Source organism: Lissotriton helveticus, chromosome 1_1 (assembly GCF_964261635.1).
Source record: "Lissotriton helveticus chromosome 1_1, aLisHel1.1, whole genome shotgun sequence".
Classification (NCBI taxonomy): domain Eukaryota; kingdom Metazoa; phylum Chordata; class Amphibia; order Caudata; family Salamandridae; genus Lissotriton; species Lissotriton helveticus.
Window position 1 is genome coordinate 890,901,139 of NC_136057.1, and position 24,917 is coordinate 890,926,055.

At 47.0% G+C, this 24,917-nt stretch overlaps 1 protein-coding gene across 2 annotated transcripts in view; it reads right to left on the bottom strand.

Annotated features, from left to right (window-relative positions):
- SCAF11 (SR-related CTD associated factor 11) overlaps positions 1-24,917 on the bottom strand; it is an 864,597-nt gene that overhangs the window by 247,041 nt on the left and 592,639 nt on the right. For both annotated transcript variants that reach the window (XR_013607094.1, XM_078675739.1), the window contains exon 11: positions 19,677-24,341. Coding sequence is in view for 1 of the 2 variants with exons in the window: in XM_078675739.1 (XP_078531865.1) it covers positions 19,677-24,341 (4,665 nt within the window). In the remaining variant the exon portion in view is untranslated. The remainder of the gene's footprint in view (positions 1-19,676; positions 24,342-24,917) is intronic.

The following is a 24,917-nucleotide window of genomic DNA, read 5'->3' on the forward strand; positions in this document are numbered from 1 at the left end:
TAGATTTTCCTCTTGTTGACAATAAGAATCATGTTTGACGCTCTGGCGCTCTTTGTTCTGATTGTTTCATATACAGGAGAAGACTTGTGACTCCTTATCTTTGGAGTACAGATTTACTTATTGAGGCTTTTACCCAGTAAGTTCCTTCACAATTTTCTTTATTGCAGTAGTATATCATAGGTCCTGAAGAAAGCCTTTTTAAGGCTGAAACATGTCGACCAAATTAGACTCATGATTAATAGCAATTCCTTGCATGCTATTTCCACTCTGCTTTTAACCATACCACCTTGATGGTCAGACCCAATAAAGTTTTTTATGACATCAAGGTAGGTATTTTTACAACACTTGGATTATGAACCTTGTTTCTTTCCCTTTTTTCACATCTTTTTTGAGCACTGCAATTTAACCCTACTCAGTCCGTGTCTCTGTTGGTTGAGGGTCAACGCAACAGTCCAGGACTATGCTAGCCTTGGGTGTTTCCTAAGGAAGGGCATTATGGACATTGCTATTGTCAACCATTCCACCCAGATGACGACATTCCGCTATTGAGCGGGCTGATGGGGATTTTTTCCAGGTCCTTTGGGGCTCTCCTATCCCTTGAGGTTCCTTTCCTTTTCTATCTTCTCCTGGTATTATATGTCAATCGTGGATGACTTGTACATTGACCTGTTGGTTTTGTCTTTTCACAGAGTGAGTACTTCATAGGCTCCCGTGTACAGACTCTTGGTACCTCTCGTGTTGTGTATATGATAAAAGGGTTACCTGAAAAGCTTAGGCGAAGATGGGACATCCTTTTACCCTGCCTTCTGTTTGCTTACAGAGAGGTCCCACAGAAGGGGGTTGGTTACAGCCCTTTTGAGCTTTTGTTTGGACATCCTGTAGGAGGACCCCTATGTCTTGTGAAGGAAGGATGGGAGTTACCTCTCAAAAAGCCTAAACTTGACATAGTGGACTATGTACTTGGTCTCCGCTCCAGGATGGCAGAGTACATGGAGAAGGCATCTAAAAACCTTGAGGCCAGCCAGGAACTTCAAAAAGCTTGGCATGACCAAAATGCTGTCCTAACTGTATACCATGCAGGACAGAAGGTGTGGGTGTTGGAGCCAGTGGCCCCAGCAGCTCTCCAAGACAAATGGTCTGGACCCCACATCATCATTGAACAGAAGGGAGAAGTCACCTACTTGGTGGACATGGGAACTCCCAGGAGCCCTCACAGAGTACTTAATGTGAATAGGCTCAAAGCATTTGTTGACAGGGAGGACATGGGCTTGCTCATGGCCACAGATGAGGGACAGGAGGAAGAGAGTGACCCTCTCCCAGAGCTGCTCACTCAGAACCCTGATGATGGGTCAGTAGATGGTGTAGTCTTTTCTGACAGCCTCTCTGAGCATCAGCAACAGGATTGTAGGCAAGTCCTTCAATCCTACAGACAAATGTTTTCTCTGACCCCCAGTCAGACAAACTGGTGCACACATGAGGTGGACACTGGAGACAGTCTGCCTATAAAGAATAAAATCTACAGGCAACCTGACCACGTCAGGGACTGCATAAAAACTGAAGTACAAAGGATGTTGGAATTGGGAGTCATTGAACCCTCAGAGAGCCCTTGGGCTAGTCATGTAGTTCTAGTGCCTAAACCTCACACCCAGGATGGCAAGAGAGAGATGAGGTTTTGCGTAGACTACAGGGGTCTCAATGCTGTCACTAAGACAGATGCCCATCCAATACCAAGAGCAGATGAACTCATTGACAGATTGGCTTCTACCAAGTTCTTGAGTACATTTGACCTGACAGCTGGTTATTGGCAAATCAGGTTAGCTGAGGATGCCAAGGCCAAGACAGCATTTTCTACCCCAGGAGGTCATTACCAATTTGTGGTGATGCCCTTTGGTTTGAAAAATGCCCCTGCCACTTTTCAAAGGTTGGTGAACCAAGTTCTCACTGGGTTGGATGACTTTTGTGCAGCATATCTAGATGATATTGCTGTCTTTAGCTCCACCTGGGAGGATCACCTGATCCACCTGAGGAAAGTTTTAGAGGCCCTGCAAAAGGCAGGCCTCACTATCAAGGCTACTAAGTGCCAGATAGGGCAGAGTCAAGTTGTATACTTGGGCCACCTTGTAGGTGGAGGCCAAGTTCAACCTCTGGAGAGCAAGATACAGGCCATAAAGGACTGGGCTCCTCCAACCACCCAGACACAGGTCAGAGCATTCTTGGGCCTGTCTGGTTATTACAGGAAATTTGTCAGAAATTATGGGACCATTGTGACCCCACTTAATGACCTGACAAGTAAGAAAATGCCAAAGAAAGTTCAGTGGACAGTTAGCTGTCAGAAGGCATTCGATGACCTAAAGCAGGCCATGTGCACTGCACCTATTCTCAAGAGTCCAGACTACTCCAAGCCATTCATTGTCCAAACAGATGCTTCTGAGTTGGGTGTGGGAGCTGTTCTATCTCAGCTGAATATTGATGGTCATGACCAGCCCATTGCTTTTATAAGCAGGAGGCTGACCCCTAGAGAGAAACGTTGGTCAGCTATTGAGAGGGAGGCCTTTGCTGTGGTTTGGGCCCTGAAGAAGTTGAGGCCATACTTGTTTGGTACTCACTTCAAAGTTCAGACCGACCATAAGCCCCTCTTATGGCTAAATCAAATGAGGGGTGAAAACCCCAAACTTCCTAGGTGGTCCATTTCCCTACAGGGGATGGACTTTACAGTGGAGCACCGCCCAGGAACTGACCATGGTAATGCAGATGGTCTCTCCAGGTACTTCCACTTAGAGCAAGAAGACTCACCTGGTCAAGGTTAGTTTAATGTCCCTAAGTTTGGGGGGGGGGGTTATGTAGGAGAGTGGGGTCTGCAATCCCATGGCCACCCCAGATTTTTGCTTTTTGCTTCACTGATTTACGACTTTCCCTGGCTGTGGGCCTGCTAATCAGACCCACAGCCTAGCTGTTCTCTCTCTAAATTACAACCATGTACCTTAGGTGCATTTTACCGATTGGTACTGGGCCACCTTATCAGTCCCTGTACAGCATACCTTAGGTATCCAGGACATAGGTGTACCCAGGGCCTACCAGGGGCTGAAGCATGTATTATGCCACCCCTGGCTGGCCACCCAAACAGACACAACTGGCTGCACGACAGCTGGGGCAAGGTGGTGTAAACACCCTTTGCTTTAGATATAGTATTCCTATATCTAACCCTAAAATGGACACATATCTTCCTATCAGTCACTCCTATGGCAGGCCTTATCAATCCTGAAGGCAGAGTGCTTGGAATTATGTGAGATGGTGCTCTGGCATGAGCTGAGCCCGTTTGCAGCTTGCGGAACCAAGTCCAAATAGCTGTTCCATGATAACGCTATACCATATACTCTTAAGTGAATTATAATCCTCGCGGGTAAATGCTAACTTTGGTATAGCTTTATCAAAGCATGTCGAGTAAGGTGTCATACGAATTGGAATACTAACCCCTCGCCAATTCTGGCGACGGGGTTAGCATTCCACCCTTCTAGAGGGACACGACATGTATGTAACTGTGAACCCCAGTTAAAGTCAGACATAGCCTCAGCTCCACAAAATGGATGCTGCCACCGAGACGCAAGTCTGCCCTCCTGCTGCTGGGAGTCCTTCCAGCAACGGAGGCATGGACAAAGGGTTTCCTGTCAGGGGCGGTGCCAGCACCATCCCAGACAGGATTTTGTGTATTCCAGGTAGGCAGGGCTGAAAGAAAGGTGACTGCAAGTGGCACCCCGGTGCTCACTGTGCATATGCCGGCTCAAACCAGTTCCTGGGGCACACCAGCCCCTGAGCTGGGGAGAGACCGGACAAAGGAGAGGGGTGTAACCACCCCCCTCCTAGTCCCACCCATAGGGCAGGACTTAGTCGCGTGCCAGCCCCTTTTCTTAGTATAAAGATAGGAGCAGGCCCCCTTCCCAAATTAGATAATCTTGAATCTTGAAACTACTTTCCACGAAAGGAACTCTTGACTCTTTTGAAGACTCTCCCGTGTGGCTAAGGAGTAGCCACCCTGCACCAGCAGGCACCATCGAAGCTCTTGCGGTTTGCTGAAGTCCATCCTCCGGATCAAGACTGCCCAGCTCGACGAGACCCGGTTTTCCCTCCATCTCTGACCTCTACCTACATCATGCAGCCCAGCTGAGATTCGTGGAGGCGACGAGACCCGTGGGACCGGCCATCTTCAAGACCTGCACGACGCTTCACCAGCACGACCCCCGAGAGACCCTCGAGTAAGTGCATTGGGGTTTGAGAAGCCCTAACCCGGAGCAGCTCCAGCACCGAAGTCCAGCCCCCCAGCATCCACGAGATCTGCGTGGGGCCCTTCTGCTCTTTGCTGCTCACCGCGTTGTCCGGCCACTTGCCTGCTGGCTTGTAGCCCTCATGACGACGAACCACAACACTTCCATCGCTGGTCTGGTTGCTCCAGACTGGCCCTTGCTCCCCTCCAACAGAGGAGCACCCTGGACCCTCCTGGTCCACTCCAGACGCCATCTTGAGTCCACCGCGTGGGCTTGCCTTTGCCAAGGCTTGTTGCTCCAATCCTCGTTTCAGCAGCGCCGACAGCAGACACCCTCGTGGGACAGCTCGCCCCTCCATCCTGGTCGCCGACAACGCCTCCTGGTCTGAGAGACTGCAGAGACAAGCGTCGCCCACTCACCTGGTCGAGGTGACTTCATCCGGTGCCATCCTGGTGCCCATCTGATCACTGGCTAGTGATTAAGAACTGAGTCCCCTCTGCTTTCAGGTCATCTTCAACTCCGATCCAGGCTTGGATCCCATCGAACTTCATTACTGGTCGCCTGCCAGCAACTTCTTCTTTCAGGCTCCATAGACTGTAACGAGGATTCCCGACGTCTTTTGAACCCTATGCAGCCGCAGCCCCTGGGCTAGGTAACTCGAGCATTTCGGTGCTCCAACGTAGGTCCACTATCTAAGTGTCCAGATCCTTTTTCGTTTTCAGCCTAACTGGTCGGATTCGTCCGATAACACTAACTTTACGAAATCCAGCATCCATAGACTTCTTCCCGCATCCCGCGTGAGAGTGCACACTCTGCACCCGATCTCCCTAGGCCTCCTGCTCCTAACCTTAGGGTTCAGTAGTGTAGTCCTAGCGATCCTGAAGCCTCTGGATCTTGTTACTTACCTGCTAGTATTTCGCATTCCACTTTTGTAGTATATGGTTTTTCGTGCCCCTCGGGCATTTGTGTAAATTGTGCAACTTAAAGTATTTTCGTAAGAGTTTTGTACTGTGCTTATCTCCCTGACTCATAAAGAGTTCAGGGTAGAACTGTTATTAATAAATATCCTATATTTTTATAAAACTTGTGTGGTGTCCTTTCACTTGGTGTTCAAGGGGTAATATGTGATGGTAAAACAGCTGGCTTAACACGCCGTCTAGAGTTTAGCCTGAAGACTGCTCGTGTCCATGCTACTAGGATAGCTGGTCTGAAAGGTTGACTTACAACCAATCATCAATAAGGGTTGTTTGGTATGATACAAAGTGATCACTAGAATAGTGAGCACTATATATCAGGCCAACTTCTCACAGTTATGATATGGTTTCTCTGATTAGATGAAGCATTGTGGTAGTGTTGTCTTAAAATCTGAAAGACCTCGCCTAGAATTGGATACTGATCAGTCAGAAGAAATGTTTTTGATCCTAAATATTATACCCGACACCACCTTCCGTGGCACCCTCATCTACTGACATCCCCCTTTATTCACCCCCGGACCCTGTCCACCCTTCAGGTATTCCACCATCAACTTCATCGCACCCCACGCTCTCGCCTCCTCAGACTACATCCTCCTCGGCGACCTCGTCTTTCACCTGGAAAACCCCAATAAGAACATATCGTCTCTGCTGGAGAACCTCGCCACCGTCTGACTCAAACAACGGGTAACATCCCCAACCCACTCAGCAGGACACACGCTCAACTCCATCTTCTCCACCAGTGACAAAATCATCACCTTCAGCCACACCTCCGTGCTGTGCTGCTTTGGACCGACCACCGCTGAGTCCACTTCTCCATCAAACCCATCTTATACCACGACTCCCACCACGACCCTCGCAGAAGTTGGAACAAGTTCACCGAAGAACAGCTCACCACCTCCCTCAGCAATACCCCACCTCCGATTTCAGCACACGAAAATACCTCAGCACGAACTTCCACCGATGGGTCTCCAACTGCGCTGACACACTGGCTTCCCTCAAGAAAGCGCCAGGCAAGCGACACTTCAAAAAAGCCAGCTGGTTCTCTCCTGCACTTCATGACACCAGATGCACCTGCAGACTTCTCAAGAAGAGATGGAGGAGCAGCAAGATCCGGGAAGACCACTCAGCCATCAAAACCGCTGTCACCGCCCGAGGAAGATGGCGGTTTAAGGCGTCTCTCCTCCCGCAATGAGTTCCCAAGACAGAAATTGGAACGCGTTCCTCCGATCACATCTGCTATGTGAAAGCGGATTCAGTGATCGGAATATCCCTAGAATGCGGTGAGCCGACTTTCGTGGCTGGAGCTGCTCCGAAACCGGAGAATCGTCGAGCGGGACTCTGGAAGCTCTCTGCCGCGTCTCCAATGAGAGAGTGAGACCAGGATGCAGCGCGCGATCACCGAGGCGCTGTGGGTGACTGCGGCTACACGGCGCTCTGGAGACACGGGGACGCGGAGGTCTGGAAGAGAATAGATCGGCAGAATCTGCCCTGAACCCGGTGACACTACGGCCAAGTGAGTGCAGCCCAGCCCGGCCCGCCATGTGGGGACCCTGTATTTACTGCACCTTTACCAAGATGGCGGCCGCCATCTTCGCAAATACACAGACCGAGTGTGTCTAGCCCCTAATATATCGATTACACGAATGAGAGGCAACATTGCAACACCATTGGCAATATTATTATCTGTTGAAAGTCGGGGGCACACAATCCTGACCAACAATGAAGGCCTAATAAATGTGCACCGTCTGAATGTGGCGCAAATATCCCTAATAACGTGACTCCTCCCATGAAGCCATGTGTTAGTCTGAGTGAACCTAGGTGGCACCCTACGGCAACTCCTTGATCTTCACTGTGGCGCCTCATGACTGCTGTGTGTCCTGTGTGTCCTGCAAGCTGGATGATCATATGCGAAGTATCCTTATATTCGTGTGTTACTGAGGCTTGGCACTAGCTGGCACTGTATTGGACGAGTGGCAATCTTCAGGGCGGATCTCTCCGGAACATACCAGGCCTTAAACCCCACGCAACAATCCAATTTCTTTGCTTGTGGGAGCCTCTATGCCTAAGCCAGTCTGCTGAATTAGTCCTCAACTAATCCACAACCTTCTACCTACGTTAACGTGACTGCGTCAGTCCTATAAATATTGATCGCCTCTGCTTTACACACCTGGGACGAAAAGCTTTCGAAGCACCACTCATGATGGATATCAAAGATCAGAACTCCCTGAAAAGACTCAAATCAGACCATTCGAACCCGGGATCACCGAACGAGACGAAGAAAGTTACTACAGAAGCTCTTGATATGATCTTAAACAGGCTGGACGAGGAGAAAGACTTGGCTAAGACCACCAAGGAGGAAGTGGTAGCGATACGTCAAGATATTAGGGACACTAATGCTCGTCTAACGGAAACGGAATCCAGGATTAGTCGCTTGGAGGATATCGAGGTCAAGAATTGTGCTGCTCTAAAACACCTACATATCTCCTCTGATCAAACCGCTCGACGACTGGCTGAATTGGAAGATAGAAATAGGAGAGGAAACCTACGCATTTTTGGGATTCCGGAAGGATCAGAGGATTCAGAAGGGTCGTGCATCCAGTTCTTGGAGTCGTGGTTTGCTCAGGCCACTAATTTGACTTTCACTAACCCTCTAGAGTTTGACAGAGCACACAGGGTTCCTGGAAGAATTAATAAGTCGCAAAAAAGTCCCAGGCCCATCGTCTGTAAGCCATTACGATACCAGCATGTGGAGCAAATACTTGCCTTTGTTCGAAAGCACAATCATATTTTATGGAGAGACGCAAAGATCTATATCCCTCAAGATTATAGTAAAGAAACGGTAGAAGTAAGGAAGGCCTTCTTGGCCCTGCGACCACAGCTGAAGTCTAGGGGATATCAATTTGGTTTTGTGGGTCCGGCGAAATATAAAGTAACGATACGGGGAACATCTCACATCTTCACAGATCCCATGAAACTCAAACGCATGATCGGAGAGCTTGATGAACGCGACATGGACACCAATAACCCGGACAATATGATGGCCTCGGCTTCAGGATATAAATGATCGCTCTGGAGTAGATGCATACAACGGACCGTCACCACTCGCATGGACTCACGGACTTTATGACCCTAATAACTAACAAGTTGGGTCTTGCATTCGAGTCATCTTCCTGAAACGGGGAGTTGTATCGTGAGTTGCATTAGATTACAATGTACTACCTACTATTCTGGCTAACGATGACAAACGATGGCACACTACTTTGCCCTTGATTCCTTGATATAGTTCCCCCTTAACGAACTAATTCTCTGCTTGAAACTGTGTTTAGTCATTTTTCATAGACAAAATTGTGGGACATGGACACACTGATTAAGTGCTTGCTCACTGGCAATTTATTGCTTTTGCTAGGCTACTTTGCTAGGTTGCTTATCATTACTGAATAGGCCCAGAGTCTACTTGTGCTAGGTTACTTTGCTAGGCTACTTATTACTGAATAGACCCTGAGTCTACTAGCCCTTAGGGCAATTGATGAAGGATAGGAAGCTGTAATACCTTCCAGTGGCCCGTGTTGTGCTCTATATTGCTTTTACTCAGAGTTTACTCACAGTTCTTTTGTTATAAATCTAATGGAGTATTCTGGATTATCTCTGGCTAACAGGAATGTACCTGGGAAGTCTTTTGGCTCCATGTTGGTTCCCCACACTATTTCAATGTTTCACTGCTTACGTAAGTGTTAATAAGTATTATGCACTGTGCATAGCTGTTCCAATGTTTACACAAGACTAGTTTAGGCGGGAGGGTTACTGCGATTTTCCTCACGTCGCCATGCTTCTGCACTACAGTTGGGGAGGGTGGGTGGGATGTGGGGGAGAGGGGGGGATGTGTATTGTATGTTATGGTTTGTATTTTTTCTTTTTCTTTTGCTTTCTCTTTTCATTCTTCTTCTCCTTTCTTCGCTATTCCTTTCTCCTCTAGCCTATCCCTTTTCTCTTGACTGGACAAGTTGTACCATGCACGTGTTGTATCTGTATACCCACAATCAGACCATTCGTGTTCTATCTCTGGGCGCCCGAGCGTCTGCTCATGGTCTTTGTCTGTCTTGTAACGTAAGGGTCAAAGCAGGGTACTCCTCACAAAGGGTCAAAGCAGGGTACTCCCCACATGAAGCGCCAAGCGGTGCGTCACTTTTTAGGTCTCATAAAGCATTCATGATACATACGTTAGTATAAATGTCATACCCAACGCTCTCCACTCCGCTTGGGACGACCTCACTTGACCAACTAAAGATTCTGTCTATGAATGTTAAAGGTTTGAATCAACCCGTAAAAAAACAGAAGATATTAGACTATGTGCGCAGGCAGAAGGGGGACATTGTTATGTTGCAAGAGACCAAACTGGACGTTAAACAGTTCTATACTCTGCGCAACAAGTTTTATTCGGAGGTTGTGGGGTCAAGTGCACTTGGTAAAAAGAATGGGGTCCTGATACTATTATCAAAAAGATCAAAGGTAGAATTATTGTCTTCCTCATCAGACGAAAAGGGACGCTGGGTCACAGTAAAGCTTGCCAAGGACAACACGGAATTTTTTATCACAAATATATATGCACCTAACACTAATGACTTAGAATTTTGGCAGGACTTAGTCAAGCAGATTGAGACGATACCTGATACGGCAATACATGTGCTAGGGGGTGATTTTAATCTTCCATTTGACCCTGCCCTAGACAGAGACTCAAAGTGTGTGTTTAAACCAAACAAATCACATAACGCTTTCATCAAATTGTGTCAACGTTTCAGTTTGATTGATACGTGGAGAATACAAAACCCTACTGACAGGGACTACACATTTTACTCTTCTCCTCATGATTCGTACTCCCGCATTGACTATATTTTCATTACACAAAATGGCGTTGCAAGAGTAGAGGATACATCAATTGAACCAAGAGTACTGTCAGACCACTCATGCATATCTCTATCCCTTAGCAATATCACACCGTCCCCAAAACAAACGTCATGGAGACTCAATGAGGAAATCTTGCACAAGGAACAAAATATAACTGACATCCAAACAGCTATTCGGTCATATTTGGAGATTAACAGGAGGGGGGACACCTCAGATCTAGTGCGATGGGAGGCTTTGAAGAGTACCCTGAGGGGGGTGTGCATCAAAATCCGTTCGGCAATGAACAGAGATTGCAATGCAAAATTGGAAGCGTTAGAAACAGAGATAGCTAATCTAGAAAACAGACACCAATTGACAAGGGATCGGGAGACACTTAATACCATGACTAACAGAAAATACGAATATAACAAGCTGGTGAGCGAAAGGGCGGGGGTGTGGCTGGACAGAAGGCGAAGATTTAAGCTCTGTGAATCTAATAAGGCTGGTAAGAGCCTGGCTGCATACCTGAAGTTCAAAGTGCAGAAAAATACTATTAATGTCATAAGGGATTCTGCGGGAGGAGGCCATTCGGATCCTCAAAAAATAACAGAAGTCTTTAGAGACTTCTATGAGGACCTGTATGCTAAAAATGAATCGGTTGATGAGGGCAAAATTCAGGAATATTTACAGGAGTGCGACCTCCCAATGCTAGGGCCGGAAAACCAACACAGCCTTAATGAACCGATTTCGGCTTCTGAGGTGGAAAAAGCAATCAGGGGGTTGAAATGTGGGAAAGCACCAGGCCCTGATGGCTTTACGGCTAAATTCTACAAAAGCTTTGCCACAGATTTGGTCACACCTCTTCTGAACCTCTTCCACGACTTCACGGAATCAGGTGAAGTGAGGGGCACGTTGGCAGAGGCAACTATCGCAGTTCTACCAAAAGATGGCAAGGACCCGTCGCTACCAAAAAACTATAGGCCGATCTCCCTGATTAATTTAGATTGTAAATTACTAGCCATGATCTTATCAGCCCGTTTACAAAAAGTTCTTCCTGCCCTCATACACCCATCTCAGTCGGGATTCTTAAAACATAGACTGTCTAGCGATAACACCAGAGTATTAGCCCATGCCCTAGAAAAAGCAAAACTGCTGAATACCCCCACCGTAGCAGTCACACTAGACGCTGAAAAAGCCTTTGACAAGGTGGATTGGACCTTCCTTGAGGCAGTTTTACGCAAATTTAATCTAGGGAAGACATTCATTAAACTTGTAATGGCTCTGCATGCCGGCCCTACTGCTAAGGTTAGGGCGGGTGGCTCCTTCTCTTCTTCCTTCTGCTTGAAACAAGGAACAAGGCAAGGGTGCCCATTATCACCATCTTTGTTCTTGCTAGCTATAGAACCCTTTCTGTGCCATATTCGAACTAATGAAGCCATTGCTGGTGTTTCATTTGATGACTGTAATGAAAAATTAACTGCATACGCCGACGATGTGCTGATTCTGACGGAAAAGGCTGATGAGGCTATCCCGGCCTTAATGGACACGATTGATGGGTTCTCTAAAGTTTCAGGGTACAAGCTGAATAAGGACAAAACAGAAGTCAAGCTACTTAACAACATCGGGGGTAAAGAAATACTGGGCTCATCTGGCATTACATGGCAGCCAAAAGCTTTTAAATATTTGGGCTTAGATTTTGAGAAAGACTTAATAACGACGCTGAAAGTGAATGAAGACTTAACGTTAAAAAAAGATATCTACGCTATTAGATAGCTGGTCACCCAAATTTCTGTCCTGGTGGGGTAGGGTTGAAACTCTTAAAATGATGTGCACACCTCTAGTTAATTACCTGGCCTGCATGCTCCCAATGACTTTCTCGGACGAATTCATCAAAAAAGTGGACAGGTTGTTTGGAGAGTTCCTGTGGCGGGGGAAAAAAGCCAGGATATCACTAAAAAAGTTGCAATTGGCAAAAGAAAAAGGCGGCCTGGGCCTGCCCTCGTTCAGGAACTACCAGACGGCCTTCCTCTGTAAGCAGGGGGCCCTTTGGCTGGTTAACTCTACATCTTATACCCCAGTGTGGCTATCGAGCGGTCGTTAATGGCACATGCACCCCTCTCAGCATGGATTTGACCCACGTACCCCACTCCAAATACATCCTACTAAATACTAGAAGAGCACTCCTCAGGCTTGACCAGTTGCATAAAACTGCTTCGGTGATTAAGAAATCCACCCTAATCTCGTTATGGTATAACCCTATGTTTCGGATAGAGTGAAAGACCCTTTTTTGGGAGTTGTGGGCTACACGTGGTATCCACATGGTGAATGACCTCTATGAACATGGTAGGCCCCTACCCTTCTCGACACTACAAAAGAAATTTAATTTGCCACCCATAGAATTCTACCAGTTTTTGAAACTGAAAGCCGCTATCTCTAAGCGTGCCCTCACCACGGACTCACCATGGTTGCTGACCCGTCTCCGACTATTGTACCATGCTGACCATTTTGTATCTAGAATATATAAACTGCTCCTCCCCCTGCCCAAGAAACCACACAAGTTAATGGAAAGTAAGTGGGATTCGGAACCCAACTCGACAGGTCTACCGATAGACTGGGAGGTACTACACAATACTGCATTAACAAATAAGATATCCCCGAATCTATGTCAAACGAAATACATGTTGCTGAACAGAGTGTTCTGGACACCCCAGAAATTGTTTACATGTAAACTGAGGGATACGCCTAACTGTTGGAACTGCCAGGAAGCACCTGGAGACTTAGCACACATGCTTTTTGACTGTCCCCTATTAAAGTCATTTTGGGGAAAAATATTTGCATACATTTATAAGGTATTCGGAATCACACCTGTGCAGGAATTTGTATAGGTCATCTTAGGCCCTTTAGAAACACAATTACCGGACATCCATGACAGACAATTGCTTGATATCATGTTGACACTGGCGTGTAAGGTCATTCTATATAAGTGGTAAAATTTTACTGAAGTCAACTTTAAAATGTGGCTGGAATGGCTTTCCTTCTTGAGAGGGGCGGACAACCCGGCACTACAGTCGACCACATGGAAGCCTTCGAACAACAAACTGTGGGCCTCCCTAGATGCGTCATCCTCGCACTTTGAGCCCCCATGATGCACACTTCAACGGATGCACACTTCAACGGATTGCCTGTCTATATAGAATTTAATATGTTTTACTGTATATGCTTGGCTGTGTACTTATTGTCGCCTACACCGCGACCCAGGCTCCTGTAAACCAACTGCTAATGATACATGGGTACATCTGTCCTCTCTCTCTCTTTTCTCTCTCTTTTTTCCTCCTTTTATCTCTCCTCTTTTTCCTCCCTCTTTGATTTGATTATTGTAGGTGTCTTTTCGCCAATGCTATATCCATCTATATTTTGGAAGATTTATTGTACTGTTTTTATTTTCAATTTTATCTAATCTTCAATAAAAAAGATTTGAAATAAAAAAAACGCTGTCACCGCACACCACCACCTCATTAGAACAGAAAACAGACCTACAAGAAAGGATCAACACCAACGCACTCAATAGCAAAGAACTTTTTGCTGTGGTTAAATAATTCGCCAAACCCAGCACAGTCAGCAGACATCCTACCCTCCCAACCCTCTGCAACCTCAGCATCTTCTTCCACCGCAAGATTAAGGAGATCTACGACCGTTTCAACAGCCTCGATACCAAAGACCCTCTCACCCCACTCGCAACTACTGCACCAGACGACTCCAGACCCCAGCAGACCCTGCTCAGCTGGACTCCCCTCACCGCAGCAGACACCCTCAAGAACATGAAGAGCATCCACTCCAGAGCACCCTCGGACCCACATCTTCCACAAAGCCGTCACCTCCATCGCCCCTGAACTCTGTGGCACCATCAGCTGCTCCATTAACTGTGCCACCCACCCGGAAACATGCAGATATTAACCCCTTGCTGAAGAAACCTTCTGCTGACCCGAAGGACCTCAAGAACTTCATAGCCATCTCTGCTCCCCTTTCCAGTCAAGGTCATAGAGAAGGCTATTAACGCCCAACTTTCCGGGTTCATCGAAGTGAACCACATCCTGGACCTCTCCCAATCCGGCTTCTGAATCAACCACAGAACAAAAACCACCCTCCTCGCAGCCACAGCCTACTTCCGCACTCCCTCAACGGAGGCAAAACTGCAGCCCTCATCCTCTTGGACTTCTCGCCCGCCTTCAACACCGTCTCCCATCGAACCCTATGCACAAGACTCCACGACGCAGGAATTTGCGACATAGCCCTGGAATGATCTGACTACCACTGTTCCACTCTGAACCTACTGAGATAAGCAGAAGAGTGCCTCAGAGCTCGTCCCACTCTCTTTAACATCTACATGGCCCGCTCGCAGCCATCGTCAGGAACCACAGACTCAACATAGTCTCGTACACCTATGACACCCAGCTGATCCTCTCCCTCACCAAACAAACCCACAGTTGCTAAGAACAACTTCCACAATGGGATGAAGGCTGTCGCCACCTGGATGAAAGACAACTGCCTTACGCTAAACTCAGAAAAAACCTAAGTACTCATCCTGAGACGACTCCTGGTGGGCCGCAGATCTTGGATCTCCCCACAACCACAGACCATGCACAAAACCTCAGCATCATCATGGACTCCTCGCTCATCAAGAACAGTCAGATGAACGCAGTCTCATCACCCTGCTTCCAAACGTTACACTCTATGCCTGCGTCACCCAGAAACTGCAGAACATTCAGAACGCCGCCGCCAGACTCATGGTCAATATCTCCCACCGCAGCTGCAGCCACATTCCGGCCACCTAAGACCTCCACTGGCTTCCAGTCAACAAAAGAATCAACTTCAAGCTCCTCCCACACGCCTACAAAGCCCTACACGACCCAGGACCTGCGTACCTCAACCACTGCCTCACATTCCACACACCCACCAGAGACCTCCGCTACGCCCAACTGGGCTTGGTGAATCTGCAAGACCACAGCTGGAGGAAGATCCTTCTCCTACCTCGCAGCAAAGACCTGGAACACCCTACCTCTCCATCTCTGGCAATCACAGTCATTGCCTCAATTCAGGAAGGACCTGGCTCTTCAACAGAACCAACTACAGTGCCTTCAACAGAACAGCCCCCCTCCCCTCCTTCCCCCCATCGCCTTGAGACCTTTATGGGTGAGTGGTCACGCTTTACAAGTCACTTGATTGATTATCACATGTTTGGTTGACCAGTGTACCAGAACTGGTTACTTGTTTAGATATGTACCCCAACCCCAGTGTGGTTCATAATGTATAGTTTCTAACCTGTCGGTGTAGTTTTGCAGCTTGAAGACTTTCTGGATTCACTAAGCTGTGCATAATTCCGCCATCTAGTGGTTGGATCCGGAATTATAGTCTTTTTTTGGGGCCGTGACCCAAGTGGGCGTCGACATCCCACCATTTGGTGTCCTTCATGACGTTGAAGCACTTCCGGCGGAAGCTCCCACCTTTGGTCCCCATCTTCGGATTTTTTCTTTACTTGTGATATTGTATTCCTCTTAATTCTTAAGTTTTGTTCATCTTTAATACCCTCCCTCATCTTTCTGGCGGAGGAGGGTGGGTTCACTAGTGAACCTAGAAAGTCTTCAAGCTGCAAAACTACACCGACAGTTAAGAAACTATATGTTTTCCAGCGTGAATCTTTCTGGATTCACTATGCTGTGCATAGACTTTGTAGCGGTTTGTCCTTATTGTGTTGGCTGGGTGGAAGATGAGCACTGGTTACTGAAAATGTGTTGTAGGACCTTCTGTCCCACTTGTGCTTCTTTGTTCATTTGGATATCCACACAGTAGTGCTTAGTGAACGTGTGCACTGAAGAGCATGTTGCAGCTTGGAAAATGTCTTGAATTGGTGTGTTAGCTAGAAACGCAATTGTAGCTTCTTTCTTCCTTGTTGAGTGAGCATGAGCTGCTCCTTGTAACTGTTGCCCAGCTTGTCTGTGGCATAGTTGAATGGTTTCTGCAATCCATCGGGCAATGGTATTCTTGGTAACAGGTCGTTCCAAGAAACTGCTTGCGAAGGAAACAGAGTTGCTTTGTCTCTCTGCACTCCTTTGTCCTTTCTATGTAGTGCATCACCGCCCTTCTGCCTTCCAGTGTGTGCAGTGCTCTCTCTGTGCTTGTGGTTGGTTTTTGGAAAAAACTAGGTATTTGGATTTTTTGGCTGATGTGGAACCGAGACACCATGAAGCGTGGGTCTGTTCTAATAACAATCCTATCACTGTGTATCTGCAGGTACGGCTCTTGAAGTGTTAGCGCCTGCAACTCACTTACTCTGCCTAGTGATGTGATAGCTACTAAAAAGGCCGCCTTTAGTGCCAATTCCCATGCCCATGCTCCCTAGTGTGCTGGACCAGGGAAGAGGGGCATTTAAGGAGCCAGCAGTATGCAAAGCTCTGACACATAGAACCGAGAAGAAGTACAAACATTCTTCAAAGGACCCTGCATACATCCAGAGGTCAGTGCCAGCTGACTCCATAATTGCAGCAACAGCTAGGAAGAGAGCTAATGTTCCCACAAATGCCAGAACACCTCCAGACAATGAGAGTAGAAGGATGGATCTCACAGGGAGAAAGGTGGAGAGGAATGCGGCAATACATTGGCGCATTGCGAATTCCAACGACCTGCTCAACAGGCGCGCATACCAACACTGGGATGAAGTGGGGCAGCTCCTGAAGCATCTACCAGATCAGTACCAACAAAGAGCTGCTCACCTGGTAGAGGAAGGAAAGAACTTGGCGAACACATGCCTAAAATCGGCACTGCATGCTGCAGAAACATCAAGCAGGCTAATGATGATAGGAGTGACTGAGAGAAGACACGCATGGCCGAGAATTTCGAGATTCAAGCCAGAGGTACAAAGTAACATCTTAAATACACCCTTTAATGGAGAGCAACTGTTCGGCACACCAGTGGAGGACAAGTTGACGCAGCTCAAGAAGGACAACAAAACAGCAAGGTCCATGGGAGCGCTGCAGTTCATAGGGATGAGAAGAGGTACACCCACAAGGAGGCCAGGTGGTAGAAGTGGAGGCAACGTGCCAACCACATCCCACCAAACGTTCCAGCAGGGCTACCAAGGGAACAACCAAGGCCAGCAGCAGCAGAGTCAGCAGCTAAACTGGCAGTACCAACCCCAGGGCCAGTCCTTTCGAGGGCGTGGAAACGGACGAAGACAAACACGAAGGGGACTATTTAGTTCTAAAGTCTAGAGTAGACAAAGTCTACTTTCTACAGAAGAGGTAGTACTTGTTGAAGTGTTACCATGTGGAGATCTAATATTGGTCTGAGAAAACCATCTTTTTGGGGTATTAGGAAGTAAAAAGAGTACACGCCCGACCCGTGATGTTGTGGTGGTACGGGCTCTATAGCCCCTTTTAGAAGGAGAGACTGTACCTCTTGTATGAGGAGGTGTAGGTGATCTGGCGAACGTTTGTGTGACTTTGGGGGAATGCTCGGAGAAGTGTTGGTGAACTCCAGGCAGTAACCAGAACGCATAATTTGTAGTACCCACTTGTCTGTTATTAACTGCGAGATTGGTAGGAAATCTGAAAGTCTTCCCCCGACAGGTGTTGAGTGGTCAGACGGAAGTGTAGGCAAGTCACTGTTTTGTATTGAGGGGGAGGTGCATGTATTTGAACCTCTACCCCTGCGCCTTTGCCAATGTTGTCTCTGTAACCCCCTCTTTAGTAACCCTTAGAGGCAGAAGTTTGTCTATTGCCCTTGTAGGTGGAGGTGGTCTCCGAGGATGCATTTTTGGAGCCTCAGCTGTAGAGCGCGCCGAAAGGAACCACGGGCTTGTGTTGACTGAAGGGCGCCCATGGATTTGGCCACTTCAGTGTCTTTCTTCATCTTTTCCAGAGAAGAATCTACCACTGGGCCAAAAAGGTGTTCAAAGGGTGTGTTTAATATGGAGGTTTAAACCTCTGGTTTGAACTCAGATGCGGAGCCAGGTGTGTGTTCTTAAAGGGACGCTGGTGTTTACAGCTCTAGCAGCAGGGTCTGCAGCATCTTGGGGGCACCTGATTGCATTGTTTGAAATAAGTTGTCCCTCATGCACCAGGTCTTGTGCTTTAGATCTATGTTCTTGGGGCAGAAATTGGTTCAATTGCTCCATCGCGTCCCAGTGCGCATGGTCGTATCGTGCTAGCAATGCCTGAGTGTTAGAGATGCGCCAGAAGTTTTCTGCCTAAGAGGCCACCATTTCTCCCGAAGTATCAATAAGTTTGGATTCTTTATCCGGGGGTGGAGCATCTCCTTTAGTTTGGGAGTTGGCTCTTTTTCGTGTGTTGGACACAGCCAGGGAGTCCAATGGTAATTGTCCCCTTACATCTACTGGGTCAGATGGTGCTGGCTTGTATTTCTTATCTACTCTAGGGGTAAGAATACGAGCCCTGACAGGGTCATTTAAGATGTCATCTACATGCCTGATCATCCCTTGGAGCATGGGTAGTGTGTGTGATGACTTTTGTGTGCTGCTAAGGGTTTCAAAGAGGAAATACTCTTCTAGGGAATATTTGTGCAGCTGCAACTCATGGTAGTTGGCAGCTCTACCCAGTAATTCAATGTAGCCTACACTGTCGTCCGGTGGAGAGGGCTTGGTAGGGTACAAGTCAGGATCATTGCCTGTGGGCGAATTAGTGTAGTAGTCGTCCCTTGGGTCTGTATGTACTGGCTGATAATCTTCATCCCCATCGCCATCTACATCATCCTAGTTGTCAGTAGTATGTGGTGGTGTATGCTCATGTGAAATTGGTTGAAAATGAGAGGAAGGAGGTGATGGAAGAGGAGGAGGGGAGGGGTTAATTCCAACATTTCTCTTCGAAAGGAATGTGATATTCCTCTTCTGTATCAGTCTCTCTTTTTAAAGTCACTAAGTGATGTGTCCAGTCTTTGGATGAATATACAACACCTGTTTTGGGTCCGGTTTGTCGATCGGAGCATCGAAAATATGCTTTTTTGATGATTTCGGCAAATCTGACTTTTCCGGCGCAGACTGAAACCCGATTTCCATCCATTATTATTATCATTTGTGAGCAATCTAGTTTTATGAGTAACACTGTATTTCTATGCAAATGTAGTGGCCATTTCAATGGAAAATGTGCTGTCTGTAAATGAAAGGGTGATAAAACACAAGGCCTTAATTATATATTTTTAAAATCACCTGCCCAATGTCCATTGAAGCGAGATGGGTTGCAAAAGTCTGTTCTAAAAAGTGAGTCATTGTTCTAAAAAGTTTGGGAAGCACGGATCTGCATACATGCACCGAGTGATGCATTGTGGAATACATTAGCAGATGGGAAAGGTAACAATACTGCATCTCCTCTACTGTCCAACTTGAATAAGGGTTACAACAAATAAAGTGATGTTTTATCGGGCCACTGAGTGAGTGTATCAGGCTGTCCTGATTACCTGTTCTAGGAGTACTGAAGGACCAGTTAAGCAAAGCTACTCTGCTGTTTAAAGCAAGACAAATACCCATTTACAGAAAATTGTACATTTGACATACCTTGTTCAGGTGTTTCATCAACTTGATTTGTCCAGTCAGGCGGTGGGTGTGTCCAGTCAGGTGGTGGTTTTGTCCAGTCTGGCGGAGGCTTTGTCCAATCAGGTTGAGTCCTTGGCCACTCACCCTGTGGTGTGATCCACTCAGCCTGAGGCTTGGTCCACTCATCTTGCTGCTTGGTCCACTCATCCTGCGGCCTGTTCCACTCGGCCTGCGGCTTGTTCCACTCGGCCTGCGGCTTGTTCCACTCGGCCTGCGGCTTGTTCCACTCGGCCTGCGGCTTGTTCCACTCGGCCTGCGGCTTGTTCCACTCGGCCTGCGGCTTGTTCCACTCGGCCTGCGGCTTGTTCCACTCGGCCTGCGGCTCTGTCCACTCGGCCTGCGGCTCTGTCCACTCGGCCTGCGGCTCTGTCCACTCGGCCTGCGGCTTGTTCCACTCGGCCTGCGGCTTGTTCCACCCGGCCTGCGGCTCTGTCCACCCGGCCTGTGGCTCTGTCCACTCAGACTGAGGTGGTTTCCATTCAGGTTCCTCTGCAGTCCACTCGGGCTTTTTTGTAGTCCATTCAGACTCCTGGGCTACCCATTCTGGGTTTCTCACTGTCCATTCAGGCTCTGAAGAAGTCCATTTAGGCTCTGAAGGGGTCCATTCAGGCTCCGTTTGTTTCGGCTTAGACGTATATTCAGACTCTGTTTCTGTATATTCAGAGGGTGCCACTTTATGTTCAGAATCTGCGGCTTTATATTCAGGCTCTGCCATTGTGTTTCCAGAATCTGGATCAGCCCATTCACCCTGAGGTGTAGAAGAGTTCTTTCCACGTTTTGAATAATAATTCTGTACATCTGCTGGTAATGTTTTTCGCACAGCCCAGCTTGATGCTGATGTCCAGCCTGAACGATCAGGTGGGGCGTCAAAATATTCTTTCTCATTTTTATGCCTGTATGGACGACTTTCCACAATTTCTGTAGATTCATTCTCTGAATCATTAGAATTACCAGAGACAGGCTGCCTACATCTCCATCGATTTTCACTTTGGTGTCCATAATCAAACCTTTCTACAAACTTGCTATGACCTCCCTGATTATGGTTGGTGTTCCAACCAGAGTTAGAATTTCTTGACCAATCATCACCAGTATTATACCTATCATCCTCCCATTGAGAACCTCTGAATGGCTGCCTATCTCTACTTTGATGATCCTCATGTCTTCTATCCATTTCCCAGTCTGGATATTCATTCCTGCCCTCAAATTGTGGATAGGAATCATCAATAGCCCTATTGAAATCATTACTTTCATGCCTGAAATTTTCATCTTGATAATCATATTCGTTTCTTCTGTGCCTTTTTCCTCTATTACCTCTCCAGTTGTCATTTGACCATCTATCCCATTGATGGGAATGCAAAATGGGAGGATGCAGTGGCAGAGGAAGGGGCAGACTAAGAAGTGCAGCTGGAGTCTCTTTTTCATGACGATCTAACAAGCTAGGCATACCTCCGGTTCTGCTTTTGGATCTAGATCTGGACCGTGGCAAGGAATCAGATCGAGATCTCCGCCTACTTCTATTGTCTCTGTTCCATTCTTTCCATGGTTCATTTTGTTCACCCTGGTCTTTGCTTGGAGATCTAGAATGGCGCTTGTTAGTTGGCTCTTTTTGGTCTCCACCACGGTCTTTGCTTTGAAAGATAGATTTACGCTTAGGAGAGGGCACATTTTTATCAAGATCTTTATCCTTACTTCGAGATCTAGATTTACGCTTGGAAAATGGATCACTTTTAACACCTCCTGCATCTCGGTTTTGAGGTCTAGATTTTAAAATTGGTGAGGATTGTCTTCTTGTAATGCTTTTGTCTCTGCTGCGAGATCTAGCCCTGTGTTTAGGTGATGGCTCATTATCTCTATTTGGAGATGGAGAACGCTTGCGTTCGCTATTATTGTTCTCAGGATTCCAAGTTGTGGAAGGAGAATGAAATCGAGACCTACGAGGTCGGCTTTCTTTCTTTTTATTTGTTTCCTCTTTTGCTTCTGTTGTCAGTGATTTTACTATATGCGACTCTTTAGACTGTGCTTCATCTTTAACGGTATTACTCACAAGTGAAGTCTTTTCTACTGTTTTGTGTGTTAAACTTTTTACCTCTGGTTTTACATTTTTACAGTGTGGTTCCTCAGTATTAGGCTTGTTGACCAAATCAACCTGTAGTGGTACCATTTGGTCATTGTCTTCAGAAAAAAATTTGCGGCGTTTTTTAGTTGCCAGTGCAGGTGGTTCATTATGTTTAGCTTGTATATTTGTTGCTAAAGGTTCATGGGTAACAGGTGGATTTAATTTAGCACAGCCCGGAAGAGTTTTACTAGCATTGTTAACTGTGCCACTTATAACTTTTGCATTTAGAATGTTTCCGTGGTCTGTATCTGGCTTGTGCTCTAGCAGCTCTTCATGTGAACTCAAAGATTTAGATTTCGGTTGATTACTTTTTAGAATATTTTTCTGATTTGTATTCTCAGCAATAGTAGCACACTTGTCGGAGCTCTCCAAATCATCAATTCTCTTGCTCTGAAACTTTGCTTCATGGGCCTGATTTACTGTTGCAAGAGAAACAGTAGCTCCACCAGAGACATCTGTTTTTTTTTTACTTTTTCCAGGTGCCTTACATTCTAAAAGAGGGTTTGCATTCTCCACCCCAGAATCGACTGTGGGCAAAGGGCAGCTACTTTTAGCAGCTAGTGACTCAGTTGTTGCAACTTTTTCATTTGAATGCTTGTTTTCCGATGGGGTTAGTTCTGGGTGGGATTTTCCATCAACATCCGGTGCAAGAGAGACAGACTGCTCCTCTACTGCTGTACACTGTGCCAAACAATTATTAGACTGTTCAACTGGGGTAACCAGAGAAGTAAGCAAGCTTCCAACATCAGACTGATTTTCTTCCTTTGCTGATAAAACAGAAGCCAGAGTCTCTTCAATTTTCGACTGAGGCTCCTTCACTGATGTTGACAATGAAGAACATGCTTCTGACACTGGGCCCTGTTGCCCCACCAAAGAAGCTGTCAAGTCTTCAATCTTACACTGCTGGTCCTTTGCTGAAACAGCAGAAGGCAGAGCATGCAGAGAATCTCGGTTCGGCTCCTTTGACGAGTCACTGGGGTCCCCGACATCCAAATGGAGCTCCTTTTCTAATGCAGGAGGGGCAGGCGAGTGTTCAGTATCAGACAGCGTCTCTTCTTCTGTTGCATGGGGCGGTTTGCCTCCACCATCGGCCTGCAGGCCACTTTCAAATGCAGAAGAAATGGGCTTGAGTTCAGACTGCTGCTCCTTTTCCAACGCTGGGGGTGCTGGGGAGAGGTCAATATCAGATTGGGTTTCATTCGCTAATGTAGGAGAAGGCGAAGAGTGTTGGGAATCGGACTGATTTCGCTTAGAGGTAGGGGACGCAGGAGAGAGTTCAACAAGCTCCTTTTCCAGGGCAGGAGGGGCAGGGGAGAGTTCACAATCGGACTGTCCTTTCTCCTCTTCTTTGGAGTATTCAGCGGACTGCTCTCGCTCCAACACGGGAGAGCCATGACTGTGCTCTGCCCTGGGCACCTCTCCTGGTGCACTACGACAAGGTGGATGTTCAGTGTCTGGTTGCGACTCCTTTTCCAGAGAGGGCGGGGCCGGAGACTGTTCAAGATTCGAATGTTCTTTTTCTAAAACAGAAAAAATGCTGGTTTGCTCTTCTTTCTCGGACACAGAAGGAAGCGGAGAGACGCTGCGAGATAGCTCTTCTTTTTTTAAAACGGGAGAGGCCGGCTGAGCATCGAGCTGCACAGCGTCAGCAAGGATATGTTCATCAGCAGCTGGTGGCAGCGCTTTCAGTGCAGAGGATTTAGCATCTGGTTCATCTTTACCCGATGGTGAAAGTGAAACATGTTCTAAATGAGACTCTTGTGCTTTTGATGGAAGCGTTGCCTCCGAGTGTTCGTCAGGAGAACTTTGTTGCGTTTCCTCATGTTTTTCTTTCTCGGAAAAAGAAACTGAAGCGTCTTTAGTGTCCGGAAGCAGTTCCTTTACTGACGCAGGAAGAGAACAGGGCGATCCTGCCACTTGGGACAGTTGTTCATTCACTAATACACTGGACACATCTGCATCTGAACTTTTGTTTGCAGTCGCAGGAGGGCTGGGATCTACATCAGTCCTTTCCTTTTCCAGGGTAGGTGTGCGTTGATCACCCGACCTCTCACTGTCAGATTCATGGGACAGCGCCTCATCCGACTGCGGCTTCTTCCTAAGGTCAGATTTACTCTCGCGGCATGGCTCGGACGCAGCCTCTTCCTCTGCCACTTCACTAGAGGAAGAATCGTCAGGGTCGCAAACAGAAGATCGAAGTCTCTTTTTTCTTGGATGTTGTTTTTTAGCTTCTCTTTTAGAACTTTGTTTTGGAGTTGTTTTTTCTGAGTCAGCAGATGACGTATTCAGAGAGGATGCCTGACCTTCTGGAGCATTACTTCCAGAATTACTAGACCTTGCAGGGCTAGAAGCCTGGTTGGTCCCTTCAGATCTGCTGTTCCGGGTCGATCGCCGTCTTGGAGGTGTACTCTCTGACGTCTTTCTTGCTCCTCTAGTATTAGATGCACCAGCTTTCTTCTTTTCCACTCCATCTTGGGCACACATGGGTATATGCGCTGGGCTTGAGGAGTCTACAACAACAGAGGAAGAGAGAAAGTTATAATGTATTTTTATTTAATCTTAAAAACAACTGAAAACAAGACCGGTCAGATGCAGTAAAAACCCTCTGTGTAATTTAAGATGCATTATAAATAGACTCAAACCCCCTTTCTTAGCACATCTAATTAATTCCAAATAGATCCCAAAAGCACCACTGTATGCTTACATTATTTTAAAATCCCAGACCTATGGAAAATTCGTGTTTATGAGAGTAGTAGTTGTAAAGTGGATGAAACAACTATCTTAAAAATTCACTCTTTATTACTAGCCGCAATTAAATTAGCCTTCATGACATCCTCACTAAAGGACAAGTTACTTACCTTCGGTAACACCTATCTGGTAGAGACAGTATCTAGCTGCAGATTTCCTTCCCTTTGAATTTCCGCGGTGCCAGACTGGCTCTGGAAGATTTTTTGGGGAGCAATACCCCTGCATCTGTCGACTTTATGTCATGTCGTCCATAACTGATGTGACATTCGCATCACCTATATAGGCGCCACTTCGGCACGATGACATCTGTTACTCTTAACAACTTTCCACTTCAGAAA